This window comes from Impatiens glandulifera, chromosome 4 (assembly GCF_907164915.1).
Source record: "Impatiens glandulifera chromosome 4, dImpGla2.1, whole genome shotgun sequence".
Lineage (NCBI taxonomy): Eukaryota > Viridiplantae > Streptophyta > Magnoliopsida > Ericales > Balsaminaceae > Impatiens > Impatiens glandulifera.
The window spans coordinates 54,025,309-54,042,481 of NC_061865.1; the positions used below are offsets into that span (position 1 = coordinate 54,025,309).

The window sequence follows — 17,173 nt, forward strand, 5'->3', positions numbered from 1 at the left end:
ACAATGTTTTTAATTGTAAAAATGATATTTGGGTCTTCTTATATTTAATTGAAAATTAACACTCAAATCTAATCTTTAGATTTGAGTTTGAACAAAAACAAATTATAAATTTATATTTTATTTTTAAATATAATCTAATATTCAAATAAAGATTTAAATGAGATAATATTTTTTTGATTTAATAACCTTTTTTTTCAAATTCAGTTTCACACTCCAATTACAATTGTTTTCAAACAATTACAATTTTATTATTATTATTATTATTTAATTGCACATGCAAACATTGTTGATTACACCTCACATAGTGTGGAGGAATAGTAAAATATTTGTGTATAAATAGCAAAGCAAAGCTCATACAAGAGTTATCTACTCAAAAACAAAAACCCTCAAACTATCAAGTTAAGAATAAAATAATGGTTTTATCTTCAGCCAGCTTCCTCCTGCCTTTTTTGTCAATTCTTCTGGTTCTGGTTAGATCTTCAATTCCTTTACCATAATTTACTACTTCTCTTATATTTACTCTGCTTTTTAATTAATTATTATATATTTAACATGTTAACTCCAGCTTGTTAGCAGCAGTAATGGAGCAAGAAGAGAGGCTGGGGCAGACCGATATTGGAGAAATGTAGTGAAAGACAGCTCTATGCCCCAAGCCCTAGAATACCTTCTTCCCCGGGGCACCATATCGGTGCCACCTCTAGTCCCCGAAGGTAAAGGAGTAATCGACGATTGTCACAAGGTGAAAATATCAGGCCTCACAGATGAGTTTGAACCGAGACCTAATATATCTGCCTATCCCGAAGACAAAAAAGATGAAGCACGAGAAAAGAAATCGTTTTCAGAAGACTTTGAGCCCAGACCCAATATATCAGCCTATCCCGATGACAAAAAAGATGAAGCACAAGAAAAGAAATCGTTTTTAGAGGACTTTGAGCCCAGACCCAATATATCAGCCTATCCTGGTGAAAAAGAAGATGAAACACAAGGAAAGAAGACGTTCTCTAAGGACTTTGAGCCTAGGCCTAATATATCTGCGTATCCTGGTGACAAAAAAGATGAAACACAAAAGAACAAATCATTTTCTGATAACTTTGAACCGAGGCCTAATATATCTGCGTATCCCGGTGACAAAAAAGATGAAGCACAAAAGAACAAGTCATTTTCTGATAGCTTTGAGCCGAGGCCCAATATATCTGCCTATCCTGGTGACAAAAAAGATGAAGCACGCGAGAAAGAGTTGCTTTCTAAGAACTTTGATTGAAAATAATTGAAGTAGGCGGCCTGACTTGACGGCAATATGTCGACTTGATTGGTAAAGAACTTGAAGCCAGGAAGGACATGTGATCATGAAAAATAAGTTGGTTGTAAATTTATCATTTGTGCATGTGTGACTAGATTATCTATCCCAGTATTACTCTTTGTTTCCTAATTAATCTGAATAATATTGTTGTGTAATGTTGTGGGATATTTCATTAATAAATGTTGTCTTTCCTAATTCATTCAATAATGTTGTGGGATATTTCAATAACGAATATGCTGTTAGGATTTGTATCTCTCAAATCCGACCTGCTGGAAACAGTCTGTAAAAAAAATGCAAGAAAAAAGAACACAAGAAGACACAGATTTATAGTAGTTCACTCAAATTGAGCTACGTCCACTTCAGCCACCACCAGATTTCATTATGAAGAAGAAGAAAGAATACAGAGTTTTTGCCTCACACTTTATCTCTCTATAATTATGTTTTTTCACTTGTAAACCCTTAATAATCACATATTTATAGGGTAAACATTCAGGTAATAAACCTAAATAACTCTTGGTTAGACCCAAACCTAAAACCAAATACAAACCCAATTAATTAACAATGTAGAACTTATTATAAGTGTAGGCTTCATAACTCAACAATCTCCAATTTGGAGACTAACTTCATCATCTCTCGATTAGTAGTGGTTTTCCATCCGGTGTCTTAACGAAGAAGACCAACTGAAGTTGCACACAACTTCAGTTTCTCATTTCTCACAGTTTTCGTCAACATATCAATTGGATTCTTACTCTCGGGAATCTTACAAGAGCCAATACTCCATCTTCTAAAGCTGACCGGATGAAATGATAACGAACCTGTATATGCTTCGTCATGCCATGATAAACAAGATTCTTTGCCAAATGAATGTCACTCTGACTGTCGCATCGCAACACACTTCTCTCGTAGTCTTGACCCAATTCTCGCAAAAAGGGTTGTAACCACATCATCTCCTTAGCAGCCTCTGTTACAGCAACTTACTCTGCCTCACAACTAGAAAGAGCAACAATCTTTTGTAATTTTGAAACTCAACTGATTGCAGTACCTCCTAGAGTATAAATGTACCATGTTGTGCTCTTTCCACTATCAACATAACAACCATTCTCAGCATCAACATATCCTTCCAAACCCATATCAGACTTTCGAAAACACAAAGTGAGACTTGTACTTTCTCTTAAGTATCGTAGTATCCACTTTACTGCTTCCCAATGTTGTCTACCCGGGTTGCTCATTAATCTGCTAACAACTCCCACTACATGTGCAATGTCTGGTATTGTGCAAACCATCGCATACAAAATACAACCAATGGCAGAGGCATACAGAATAGTGGTCATGTAATTTTTCTCCTCCTCTGTTGAAGGCGACTGATATTTAGATAGTCTGAAGTGACTAGCTAAGGGGGTAATAACTGGTTTTGCATCATACAAGTTGAACATATTAAAAACTTTCTTCACATATTATTCTTGTGAAAGCTTGAGAACTTCTTCATCCCTGAAAATTCTCATCCCAAATATTTGTTTAGCAGCACCCAAATTATTCATTATAAACTTTTCAGACAACTCTTTCTTTAGCTTATTAATCTCATACAAGCTTGCTTCATCAATCAACATGTCATCAACGTAGAGAAGAAGAAAAATATATGATTTATAAAACCTCTTGATATAGAAGTAATGATCAGCTTCACACCTCAAAAAATTGTTACTTTTCATGAAGCTATCAAACTTCTTGTACCATTGCCTTGGAGCCTGTTTCAAACCATACAGACTCTTCTGAAGCTTACACACAAGCTCATTTTTTCCTTTGATTTCAAATCCTTATGGTTGTCGCATATAAATCTCTTCATCTAAATCACCATGAAGAAAAGCAGTTTTGACATTCATTTGTTGAAGATGAAGGTCTTCTTTCACAACCAAACTCAAAATAGTTCTGATTGTCATCAATTTAACTACTGGAGAGAAGATCTCATTGTAGTCAATACCTTCTTTCTGTTTAAATACTTTCACAACCAATCTTGTCTTGTACCTCATGATTTTATCATATTCTTATTTAATCCTGAAGATCCATTTGTTGTGGAGTGTTTTCTTTCCCTTTGATAGCTTAGTGAGCTCCCAAGTCTGATTCAACGTCAAAGAGTCCATCTCATCTTTCATCGCAAACTCCCACTTAACCGATTCATCAGATTGTATTGCTTTCTCATAGCATTCAGGTTCACCTCTATCTATCAACATTATATAGTTTAGAGATGGAGATCACCTCTCGACTGGTTTTCGATTCTTTGATAATCTTCTCAACTGTATAACCGGTGTTTGCTGATTTGCCTCTAGGGCCACGTTCTTAACGATTTCATCCTCAACAACACATTGTTCTCTGAAAATTCATCTGAAATCAACTGTAACAGTCTCTTCTAACTTGGAATCACCATCTGATGTCTTCCCAACACAATCTTTGTAGAGAACTTGTTCATTGAAGATAACATTTCTTCTACGAATGATCTTCCGAATTTGATTATCCCAGAAATGATAACCAAACTCGATATCACCATAACCAATAATTTTTTTTATTATACTTTGGATCAAGCTTGCTCCTATCACATTCATTAATATGAACATATGATAAACAACCAAACACTTTCAAATAAGAAAGGTTTACTTTTTTATTGCTCCAGGCTTCTTCAGGAATTCTGAATTCAAGAGGAATAGAGGGTCCCTTGTTTATCAATTAGACAAAAGTATTTATAGCTTCTGCCTAGAAGGTTTTAGACAGCCCTGCATGCAATCTCATGCTTCTAGCACACTCGTTCAATGTTCGATTCATTCGTTCAGCTACTCCATTCTTTTGAGGCGTTCAGGGAATAGTCTTCACCATACTAATCCCATTCACATCACAATACTCTTTGAAATCTGAATTGATATATTCACCTCCGTTGTCGGATCTCAAGCACTTAACTTTCTGATTTGTTTCATTTTCAATCAAAGCCTTCTATTTCTTGAAAATAGCAAATACTTCAGACTTGTGCTTCATAAAATATACCCATACCTTTCTTGTCGAAACATTTATAAACGTCACGCAGTATTGTGATCCGTCAATAGAAGAAACAAGCGCAGGCCCCCACACATCTGTGTGTACCAACTTTAGCATTTCCTTTTTGAGCTTCTTCCCAATCTTTAAGAAACTCACCCATTTCTGTTTTCTAAGAATACAGTTTTCACATAACTGATGTTCAACCGACTTCATTTCTGGAATCTGTCCATTCTTCAAAAGAATTTTCATCCCTTTTTTGCTCATATGGCCCAACCTACAATGCCACAGCTCACTGTTCTTCGAGTCATCAACTACAACAACAATTGTTTCTCTGCAAGTTGAAGTCGTGTATAACGTTCTAGTTTTATGACCTCGAGCAACAACTATTGCTCCTTTAGTCACCTTTCATGCACCATTTCCACAAATGAAATTGTGACCTTCTTCATCAAGCTGTGTAACAGAAATCAGATTGCGCATTAAACCTAGAATGTGTCTCACCTTATTAATCTTCCAAACAGAACCATTTGTCATCTTCAATTTGATGTCCCCCATGCCAACAATATCTAGTGGCTCACCATCTGCAAGATATACTTTCCCACAGTTTCCAGACACATAATTCTCCATTAATTCTTTGTGAGCAGTGGTGTGGAAAGACGCTCCTAAGTCCAAAACCCATTAATCTATCGGGTTATCAACAGACAAAAGTAATGCATTAGTGACAGATTTTGTAACAACGTTGGCTGCATCATTTTTATCATCACCGTTTTTCTTCAGTGCTTTGCAGTTCCTCTTTAAATGACCCTGTTTACCACAATTTCAGCACTCAAATGTCTGCCCAGACTTGAAATGACTCCTCTTACTCCTTTATATAGATCTGCTTTTACCTCGGTTGAAATTTCTATCATTATCTCTACCCTTATTTTCCACATTTAGAGCAGAACCTTTGAATGTTTCACCAGAATCAATTTTACGAACCTGTTCAGCAAAATACGATATCTAACTTCAAAAAATTTCAATTTAGTATTTCTAACTAAATTACTAATTGTTGCCCTCATAGGTTCCTAACTATTTGGTAGAGATGCTAACAAAATCAGGGCACTAACTTCATCCCCAAAATCAATCTCAATAGATAGCAATTGATTCACAATTGTATTGAATTCATTCAAATGAGTAGTGACAGAAGTACCATCAACCATTCTTAAATAAAAGAGTCTTTTCATTAAGTGTACCTTGTTGTTAGTAGATGATTTCTCATACATATCAGAAAGAGCTTTCATCAGACCCATGGTGGTCTTCTTCTTTACTACATTGTGAGCAACCGTCTTGGATAGCGTCAATCGGACAACTCCCAAAACCTGTTTATCAAGGAGTTTCCATTCAGCTTCATCCATCTTCTCTAGTTTCTCACTTAAAAGAACATGAAGCTTCTTTTCATAGAGATAATCTTCAATCTGCATTCTCCAAAAGGCATAATTTGTTCCATCAAATCTTTCAATCCCATGTCCTATACTGTTCTCACTTGCCATCATTTCCAATGCTCAGATCTAGCCTAGCTGCTCTGATACTAGTTGTTAGGAATATCTGCTACACCATTTCAATAAAAGGGCTTTGTTAAACGAAGTCAAATCTCATATACCCAAGCCCATAGTCCTTAAACTTTTTCACTTTTTCCGAGCTAACCAAATGACGGAAGGATAAGTTAGAGGACCCCAAAGAGACTTGAAAATAATTATTTCCATCTTCACAGCCACATCATGTAAATGGACATATATGCTAACTTTTCATGAGAACCAAACGTCCACCTTTAGAAATCATCTCGCTCTTCCAGATCGATAACTTTTCATTTATGAGATGATCAAATCCCAAGAAGCTTTGAAACAGGCTTTAGCACCTAAAGGCATCCCAATATAAGTTGATAGAAATTATTCCACATTGAAACCCAAGATGCTCGCAAGTTCCATCTTCCTTTTATTTGATACAAAATTTGAGAAAAAGATTTCAGACTTACCAATGTTAACCTGCAATCCAGAACATACTTTAAACAACCAGAGAATAAATGCTTGAAGTTTTTGTGAGTGGCTTGAATAATGCACAAGGTATCGTTCGCAAAAAACAAATGATAAATGACAAATAGAGATCTCATCACCCCATATCCACTCCTCTAATGAAGCTAGCATGCTCGACGACGAAAGCCAACATTTTTGAAAAAACTTACATGACCATGACGATCAAGAATGGGGACAAATGATCATCCATCCTAATTCCCCTCGAGTTTTCAAAAAATGTTAAGAACTTCCATTCACAATTACAGAGAACTTGGTTGTTGACACACATAATTTAATCCAATCAATCCACTTCTCCACCATACTCATTCTACCTATTACATTGAATCAAAATTCTCAATTCACATGATCATAGACTTTTTCAATATCTAGATTCACGAAGGCACATTTATGATTTCTCCTAAAATTTGTCGAATCAATTTTATTCATTTGCAATAAGAAAAGCATACCAAATTTGGAGACATTTAATCAAAGTCATCTGATTTGTCGAAATCACTAACTTAAGAACTCCGCGTAATCTGTTCGTCAAACATTCAGACACAATCTTAAAGAGAATAAAATAAAACTAATAGATAAAAAAAATTCACATCGATAGTCTCGTGAGCATTGCGAATAATTATATATTGTGAATAATTATATATTTTTATATCTATCTTTATCTTTATTTGATTTTCTACAATATTATTTAAATTATAGTACTAAAAGTTTTATTTGGAGACCACTTAATTTTATTTATTTTTATTAGAAACAAAATAGGTATTTTTTAACTTAAAATTGAGCAACTATATTGTGTTTTTGCACAAACTTTGTATCCATACCTTTTTGGACTTAGTACATTAATTGGATCTCATTGGTCAATACCGACGACGATTTTAATTCTGTCGGTAACAGTTATTTTTAGTGATGACTTTCTTAACTATCATTGAGTAATAATACAAAGTTGATCGAAACTTTTAAGCATATAAGTCTTTTTCTAGGTAATACCTTTTTTTTTTGGCATAGTGATATCAATCAATATTATTTTTAATATTTCTTAAAAAGTGTCAATTTTTTGTGTGTAATTAATTAGTATGTCAACTTCACTTTCTCTAGGTATTACCTTTTAAATAAGTCTTACTAACTTTTTTTTTTAATGTATAAGATTTGAATGTTAGATTCGCCATAATAAACAAAACTTTTAATTATGAAACCAAATCAATCTTTGATTTAAAGATCTAGACTGATTTGGTTTGGATCCTCTTCTCAAATATATTATATATTACTTCAATAAAAAAAAAGGAGAAATAATCACTATTTATGTAATAATGTTTTTTTATGTCATAGTTATCCCAAAACATAATTAGATTTAATATTTATAAAATTTAATTTACAAATCTATATAAAAGAAACTCCAGCCAAACACGTTGTTAGAGTTTGTTTGATTTTTTTTAAATGTTAGTTTGATATAAAAAAAAGTAGGTTATTTAGTTTTAATCGGTTGAATTACTATAATATCTTTTTATTTTTAAAATTGAAATTAATAAAAATAAAATAAGATTATTTTAGTTAATAGAATTATGAGTTATTTGATGATTAAAATATACTGTTATGATATAATTAAAATTTGATAAAAAAAAAATCTTAAAATGCTTTCCAAGAAAACCCAAATCAAACTAACCAAACATGCTGGCTCTATTATGAGATGATAGAGATTTATTGTTTTCTTGGGATGATGTACATAATCTCTATAAAACTGCTATTTAATAATTTTATAATAATTTGGGAGGACATTATATTATATATATGCTACTGACTTTGTATGTAAAATATAATAAAAGGACAGACATTGGTTTATCTGTCTACCTTAGGAATAAAAATACTCTAATTAAGATCATATTATAACCTACACTTATTTTTCAAAATTTAATAAATATTCATATGCATTAATATTTAAAAAAATATTAAGACAACAATGTTTCTGCTCTTTGTTGTATAGTCAACAAATTTATGAATTTAATTACCAATACTATATATATCAAAGTCATTAATTTACACATATATTTGGACATGAGGGTGGATGTTACATAATCACTTGGGTTTAAGGTTTAGGCTAAGGTGAAGAAAGTACATTCAAATCTTATTGCTTACCCTAAAATAAATTCAAATTAAATTTATTCCAATTATAAACAATCTATTTTCATCAGATTATAATCAGTCTATTTTGTTGGATAATTCATTATTAATTATTTTGCTATAATATTTTTTCTTTTAGCATCTTGTTATCGTAATTCATTGGACAGAGTTTCATTTTTCCTCTTATTTTTACTCATTTCTTAAAATTTTTTTTATCTATTAATAGAAAAATCGTATAGTGGTAATTAAATAATTTATTTGAAAACTAAGTATTTTATCACAAGTTATAATAATCATTTTTTTTAATTAAAAAAAAATTAAAGTGATTTTTTATTATCCATAATTTTTCTTTTACTTTTTATAAGCCTACCTCAATTTGTTTTTTAAATCTCACTACAACTCTAATTCATGAATCTATCCTTACCATGATAAGATTGGACGGGTTTCATACTAACTAAAATCAACATGTGTTTTAGGAAACTAGTTGATTTTGAAAGATTGAGATAAAAAAATTTTTTAATGAGAATTGCACTAACTTTAGAAGAAAAAAAATTAAAAGCCATAAATTATAAATTATAACACAAATTGTTAAGATGTAATTAAATAAAAATGCATTATGGACTGAATGAGACCCCATAAAATTATAAATACCTTATATTAAATTCACAAATAAATTCACAAATGAATAAAATTGATTTTGTTTTGAAAATATTTGGTAGATATTTTTTCAACATTGTTTTATTGATTTGTTCTATTTTCTCTACTTCAACCCTTATTGTTCATGAGCTCAAATTAGTGTATCTTTAAAGGAATTCACCACAAATTGCATGATTATCGTTGATTTTTTTTATTGTAAGTTTTATTTTTGTAAATTTTATATACAATTTGATACCTAAATCATCAAAAAAAAAAAAATTGATTTTGTAGATGTTATCTTATATTATTACTAATTAATTTTCCATATGTAATTCCTTAAATTAATTTCTTAGAAAAAAAGTTGTTGATTTCTCACTACTATGTTTAGGCAATCTTCTCTTCTGAACTTAATACATTCCCACCATTCAACTGATCACATGTATACAATTTTATTTTTCAAGAGAGTGATTATAAATAAAATCATATAACAATTTTCAAAAAAAATTAATGATTGAACAAGATATTCAATTAATCAATTATTTATTCTGTCCTTGTCATCATGAATAATTGGACGTCTTAAAATTAATTAACATTAAGAATCCTCTAATCCATCAATTTTATATCTAATTAAGTTGTCCTTGTTATCATATATTGGTTGGAAATCATTAATAATCCTTTGATCCATATCATTTGTTTATTTTGTCCGTATAATAATTAATAATCAAATGAAAATTTGAGTTTAATTATCGGTTTTGGTCTACCTAACTTAATTAAGATATCTAAGTAAATGATTTATTTGTATACATTAATAAAAATAATTACTGGATGTTGATGTTAACCTTATATTTAAATTAATCAGGACGTCTAACATGTGTTAATTAATTATTAACCAAAATACTTTTTTAAAATATTTACAACACTACAAAAGCAAATCAATATCTATATAAAATGAAAAAAAAAAACTCTCTAAAGTCTAAACTAAGATGATTTTTTTCAAACTGAAATCATGAAAAGGAAAAAGGGGAAAAGTAGAAGAATGGAACTCAACAACCTAGTGATAAAATTTCTTCTTACAAATCTTTTTAATAATAGTTACGTGATTGTCGATATATTTTGCATATGAATTTCCCCTCCTCGTCGAGATTAAATTCCTCATCGTCACAAGTTTCCCTTGTCTGAGCATGTGTTACTTACATTCTTAAACTTCATCTTCTGAACCGATCGATTTTTTGTTTTCAATTGCATCAAGAATGATCTCTCTAATAATCTTCATAGTGCAGCGAGCATAGGAATCTCAACAGATATGGAAGTTTATATAAAGTATTAATAATGGAATAAACATTCAATATCATTTTTCACTAAAAACATTTAACTGAAATGAGAAGCAATGCTAATGATATATTGTATTAATATTGAGAATATTAGATATGATTAAGAAAAAAAATCACATTTTGAAACATACTATTTGCATTAAGGGAGAACGACCCTTCACAAAAATTTGTACACTCAATCAAATGCAAAAGATAAGCGAAAAAAGAGGGAAGAAATCATTAAGTGTTCTATGAAAGTAAACAAATGTTCGACAAACGCAACGATTATTTGGGGTTTCACAAATGATTCGATAAACAGTAATCGAGAATGTTGTACTTTGCATATCATCATTATTTTTTTAGGATTTGTTTATTTTCATAATTTTATATGTTTAAAGGTTTTATTAAATGGAGTTGGCCTCCCGACTTTTTATTACAAAATTCGCGACATTTACTAGTACATGATTTGTGAAATGGTTTCCTCCCTTCTAGATGAAGGATCCATTTTATCTAACCATCGAGCAAGAAAAACTTGAAAGCTCCCTATCAGTTTGGAGCTTGCATTTTTTGGTCTGACCTTTCCAAACCTTTCTTAAACTCTACAACAAACTACACCTTTTTCGACGTAAAAATGACATTTGTCGGCGCAAATAAACGTCGCGTTTATTTTACCGGCGTTTATTTCAGTGTAAAATAGGGTCGACGAAATTTAACGACGCTTAAATAGTGTCGCTTATATTAGTGTCGGTAATAAATTAAGCACGGGTAAACTATTCTATTTTAAATTTTTTTCCAGAAGTTTTAGTGAGTGTTTTAATTATTTTTTCCATATTAATATTATTATTGACAAGAATGTGAGTATAAATTAAGAGAAAAAATTAAAGCAAATCAAACATGATGTTGTTGATGATTTGTCTATTTGGTACTTTGATGGTAACTTATGACCATTTGGGTAGTAACTTGAATATAATGAACTGATTTTTTTACATGATTTGTGATCTCCATAAAAATATGAATTAATGAAAATTGTTTTATTCTTTCAAAAGAAAAGTATCCATAAGCCTAAATTGTTCTAAGTTATTGAATAATATTCGCAACTCGACGATATCACTGATTTAATTTTCCATCATGCACCTCAGCTACAAGGGAAGTCTAACTTGCTTTTGTTCTAATGTTTAAGTTACATGATATGAAATGAACTACTATTTATACAATTGGGTTTTATTCGAAATGAAAGTTCTAAATAAAAAAATTGAATGAATATGATTGTTGAAATATATAAACTTGTTAATGGATAAGAAATCATAATCAAAAGTATATTTATATTTCCCATTTGTTTATCCTCTTTATCTAATTTTGGGATTAAGAATATTAAAATAGAGTGAATTCATGGCCTTCTCCATCTCATTGGTTTAGAAAAAATAATATAATTGCTGATATTATTATTCAATTCATTCAATCATTGAGTATTACAACTCTTGATCAATTAAAGACTAGAGGAATGGAAAAAATGTGTATAAATAGAAAACCTCATGCAAGAGTTGAACACAAACAAAACAACCCAATAATATCAAGTTGAGAATTAAATTATGGTATCAGTTGCAGCCAGTTTCCTACTCACATTCTTGTCAATGCTTCTACTTATGGTTAGGTTTTCAACTCCTTTACCCTAATTCACTACTTATATTATACATATTGTTCTTTTAGTTAATTATTATCTAAACTACAGCTTGCTAGCAGCAGTAATGGAGCAAGAAGAGAGGCTGGGGCAGAACAATATTGGAGAAATGTAAAAGACAACACTATGCCCCAAGCCCTAGAAGGCCTTCTTCCTCGTGGCACCATGTCGGTGCCACCTCTAGTACCTGAAGGGGAAAGAGGAACCGACGATTGTCACACTGAAAAAAGTTATGGCATCTCAGACAAGTTTGAGCCGAGGCCCAATGTATCTGCGTATCCTGGTGACAAAAATGATGAAACACAAAGAAAGAAACAATTTGTTGACGACTTTAATCCGCGTCCAAATGTGTCATCATATCCTGGAGACAAAAAAGAGGAAGCGCAAGGGAAGAAGTCATTTGTTGAGGACTTTGAACCAAGACCAAATGTGTCTTCATATCCCGGAGACAAAAAAGAGGAATGGCAAGGGAAGAAGTCGTTTGTTGAGGACTTTGAACCAAGACCAAACGTGTCTTCATATCCCGGAGACAAAGAAGAGGAAAGGCAAGGGAAGACGTCGTTTGCTGAGGACTTTGAACCAAGACCAAACGTGTCTTCATATCCCGGAGACAAAAAAGATGAATCGCGAGGGAAGAAGTCGTTTGCTGAGGACTTTGAACCAAGACCAAACGTGTCTTCATATCCCGGAGACAAAAGAGCAAAAGCGCAAGGGAATAAGTCATTTGCTGAGGACTTTGAACCAAGACCAAACATTTCTTCATATCCTGACGACAAAATAGAGGAAGCACGAGGGAAGAAGTCATTTGTTGAGGACTTCGAACCAAGACCAAACGTATCATCTTATCCCGGAGACAAAAAAGATAAAGTACAAGCAGAAAATAAATCGTTCTCCAAGGACTTTGAGCCAAGGCCCAATGTTTCTGCCTATCCTGGTGACCAAAAAGATGAAGCACAAAGAAAGAAACAATTTGTCGAAGGCTTTGAACCGCGACCAAATGTGTCAGCCTATCCCGAAGACAAAAAAGATGGAGCACAAAAGAATAAGATGTTTTCTAAGGAATTTGAACCACGTCCTGATGTGACCGCCTATCCTGGTGACAAAGAAGAATCAAACGAGAATAAGTCGACTTGGTTGGTTAAGAGCTTTGAGTCTATAAAGGATATATGATCATAGATAACCTAGTAAATATTTATCAAACCTATCCATGTATGTGAGACATGTTCTCTTTACCGTCACCTCTTTTACTTTGAATAATGTGTGTGATATTTAATAAGGAGATTGTTATCCTATGTAAAAATCTAGTGTTTATTGAAAAAAAATGTTTGATTTGATGATGCATGCATTCCCTTAATATATTTGATGCTTTTTTCTTGAAATATTCAATTTTTCTTTAGATTCATTTAATTATGAAAACCATAAATTATCTTATGATAATAAATAACCAACATATGTGTTTTGAATATATATATATAGGGTGTTAGGGCAGGCCCAAAGTTTGGGCCTTAATAAGAAAACAAATATTAGTTTTTATTTAAATTGAATGTTATATTGAAATATAGTATTTAAATTAATAAAAGTAATCTAATCTAATTTATTAAATACTTTAGCAATAATATTAAGGTTGTATGTTCAACTTTTGTAAAGGCTGCCTAGCTAGCTTGCTCATACTAGGTTGTGGAATCAATAAAACTTTAAACTTAAACAACAATATTTGACATCGTTCCAATATTCAATGACACGCCTGTAATTTTGAAATAAATTATGATATCTTTCTCTCTTTGACAAAATTATGATAAGTATTGTAAAATTTTAAATTATTATTGATTTTAATCATTATAAATAAATTATATATATATATATATATATATATATGTAAATTAAAATTATAAAAATTTAAACAAAATAATTATTTAAAATATTTTATTATTTTAAATGAAATATATATCTAATATTTAAAAAAAAAAATAGTGATTCATGTTCCTCATTTCTTATGATTGGTCTCTATTTCAAATCCTACAAAAACACACCTAATATTATATAATATATTATATTTGAACATTCATTTTAAATAAGTTTTATAACGGGTAATATATATAATGTAAAATGTTTAATGTATATATTTAACTAAGTTTAAATATTTTTTATGCATGTTTTTATTTGAAATATTTTTTTACATTTATTTTTATTTAAAATTGCTTATTATACATTTTTTAGTTTTAAAATAGTTAAAATATTTCAATCGATACGAAGAATCTAACTCTATGTATGAACAATTTTTATTTTATGGTCGAAATTTGAATATCTTAATAACTAATTTAAAAGTATCAATAGTCTTGCTCTAACTAGGTTGTGTTTTACATTCTTTGATTAAAACTTATTTTGATTAATAAAATCATTTCATCTTCAAAATCAAATTACATATATTCTCACTGAGGGGATCACCAAAAGTAATGTATAGACGGCCGATTCAAGCATGTTTTTATTACGATGTTATATTTTACATTTAATAATTTCTATCATAATATTTATATTTTAAATATATATATATATATATATATATATATATTCTTTATTGCTTGGAAATGATTTGGGGGCATGCACAACAAACACACAATATCTAAAATATGGAGGAGATGAATGAGTAACAACATCATTATCGTCACATTAGTCTACATCGTTGTCTAGAAATGGAATACATCGCTATTTGAGAATGGAGTTAAAGAAATAATCTTAAGATTAATATAAAATTTTTGCCCGCCATAGAACTTAGAAAAATAAAAATTGAATATATTACTTATAAAAGGACTTGTGTCTGTTTGAACACGGATCAATGGTTTTATAACATTTTAAATGGTTTTAGATATTTACGCTATAATATAATTGAATCAATTTAAAATAAAAATAAATGCATAATGAGAAATTTAAAATAAAAATAAATGTATAAGAAATAATTTTAAACAAAAATAAATGTATGAGAAACAATTTCAAACAAAATCATGTATAGAAAGATATTTAAAACATAGTTAAATGTATAGGAAGTATTATAAATATTAATCCTTTTTATAATTCTTGGATTTACAATATAGTTTTAAGAGTGTATGAATCTGAGAATATTGTTATTTTATTTGTAAAAACACTCATTGTCACTTATTATTTTTTTTAACAGTTTATTTTATTGAAAAAAATTAAAATAAAGATTATGAAGACAGGACCCAAAAATAACATGAAACCTACACATAACAAATTGTCTTAAGGGGAGATATGTCAAACGTTATCACATAAATTCCGAAACAAACTGGGTGGACCCAAAAGAACAAATTTTAAAGCCAAGATTATACACCTTATAATAAACTAATGGGAGATTACAACATTTTGACAAATTTTAAGGATACAAATAAAAGTAAATTAAAAAAACAAAAACAAAAAAAAACAAGCCCAATCCAGAGTTTCATACAGTAACGACCCTTACTTCAAATTAATGCGATTTTAGTTGAATTTTAATTTAAAATCTTTTGTATTTTTAGACAAAAACTTTTTTATTAGATTTTATATTTAATAATACCATTAATAATATGAGTGAGATGATCAGAATTACGTTTTGATATAACTTTCTTGTGATTCATATTTGCAATAATGTAATAATGTTTCACTATTTGTTATTCTGAATTAATGAAGAGGAATAATATGTCAAAAAAAATAAAATAAAGAGAGTAAAGGATTGGATCATCAGTTTGGGCTTAAGCAATCTTTTTTTATTTCGACTAGATGATGAACCTAGATTAAAATAAGAATTTCAAAATCCAAACAAAAACTTAATAAAAAAAATTGTTTAAATGATATTTGCTAACACCCGAATGTTCTTTTTTTTTTTTACAACTTATGGAATATCTTAATTTGATACAAGAGACGGATTCATTGGTTGATGTGTCCTCAATTTATGTTGATTAATTTGAGATTTTTTTTTTTTTTTTTATTTTTTAGTTTAATAAAATATTAAAAAATCAAATTCGTTAAATGACGTTTAGAAAATAAATTTTTAGTTTTTGAATTAAATCTAATGAAGAAAACATTTTAGAAAATATAATTATTTTGAATTTATAGATTTGTATCACTCTCCCGAAAGACCTATAACTTAATAGATTGATTGGTTACATTAAAAAATTACTTAGACTGATAAAAAAACAGTTATATTAAACAATTTAAATAATTAGAATAATTTAGTTATCATAAAAGAATAAGATAAAGAAAACATTCAAACAAACTCTATAGCACATATTTTTTTTCTTTTTCTTTTTCTTTTCTAAGATATTCCACAAAGAAAGAAAATTATGAAGGCTAATTATGGGCGAGGATTAATCTTAAGAAGATAACCAATAATTTAATTAAATAAATACTCAAATTAAAACACTACCAACAAGTGGAAGACTTCTTTTTGACTATTCTTGAAATTTTTTTCCACACTATCAATATTTTAGAACCACGTGATAAATGTTAGCTTTAATGATAACTTTAGAATACATAAATAAAATAAAAAGGAACATAATTGGTTTAAATTTTATTAAAATATTATCATTATCTCGTACAGTCAATAACAATCATATTTTTAATTCACGCGATAACTTTTATATTAACTTTAGGATAAAAAAAAATGAACATAATTATTTTAAATTTTTTATTAAAATATTATCAAAATCTCATACTAATTGATAACAATAGCATCATTATTTATTTATTCACTTTCTCATTTTTTATGTAAAATATGAAACTTTTTATTTAAAGAGTTTAGTAGATAAAATGGAGATCAATATTTTAGTATAACAAATACACAACAAAAAAAATACTTTTGAAAAATACAATAAAATATAAAACAACAACAAAATCAAATAAAAAACACGTCCATTCAAGAAATACACATTAAAATGCATAAATTCCACTTATAATAGATAAAAACTGAACTCGCAATAATACTCGAGAGACAATTAAAATGAAATAGAACATTCCTTATCCAACAGAAGAAAGCACATTCCAAAACTTTTTGGGATCAAATTATCGT

At 29.7% G+C, this 17,173-nt stretch overlaps 2 protein-coding genes across 2 annotated transcripts; both read left to right on the forward strand.

The window, feature by feature from the left end:
- Positions 1 to 413: 413 nt before the first annotated feature.
- Positions 414 to 1,496, forward strand: LOC124935397 (organ-specific protein S2-like). The gene is made up of 2 exons (XM_047475833.1): positions 414 to 470; positions 566 to 1,496. The coding sequence occupies exons 1-2, from the start codon at positions 414 to 416 to the stop codon at positions 1,259 to 1,261; spliced, it is 753 nt and encodes a 250-aa protein (XP_047331789.1). The 3' UTR covers positions 1,262 to 1,496.
- A 10,532-nt stretch (positions 1,497 to 12,028) lies between these two features.
- Positions 12,029 to 13,287, forward strand: LOC124935398. The gene is made up of 2 exons (XM_047475834.1): positions 12,029 to 12,085; positions 12,169 to 13,287. The coding sequence occupies exons 1-2, from the start codon at positions 12,029 to 12,031 to the stop codon at positions 13,285 to 13,287; spliced, it is 1,176 nt and encodes a 391-aa protein (XP_047331790.1).
- The last annotated feature ends 3,886 nt before the right edge of the window (positions 13,288 to 17,173 follow it).

Excerpts from the sequence above, each read along its gene's own strand:
- LOC124935397 (XM_047475833.1), top strand. The coding sequence starts at position 414 with ATGGTTTTATCTTCAGCCAGCTTCCTCCTGCCTTTTTTGTCAATTCTT. Across the intron at positions 471-565 it reads TGTCAATTCTTCTGGTTCTG|CTTGTTAGCAGCAGTAATGG; the intron begins GTTAGATCTTCA and ends TGTTAACTCCAG.
- LOC124935398 (XM_047475834.1), top strand. The coding sequence starts at position 12,029 with ATGGTATCAGTTGCAGCCAGTTTCCTACTCACATTCTTGTCAATGCTT. Across the intron at positions 12,086-12,168 it reads TGTCAATGCTTCTACTTATG|CTTGCTAGCAGCAGTAATGG; the intron begins GTTAGGTTTTCA and ends TCTAAACTACAG.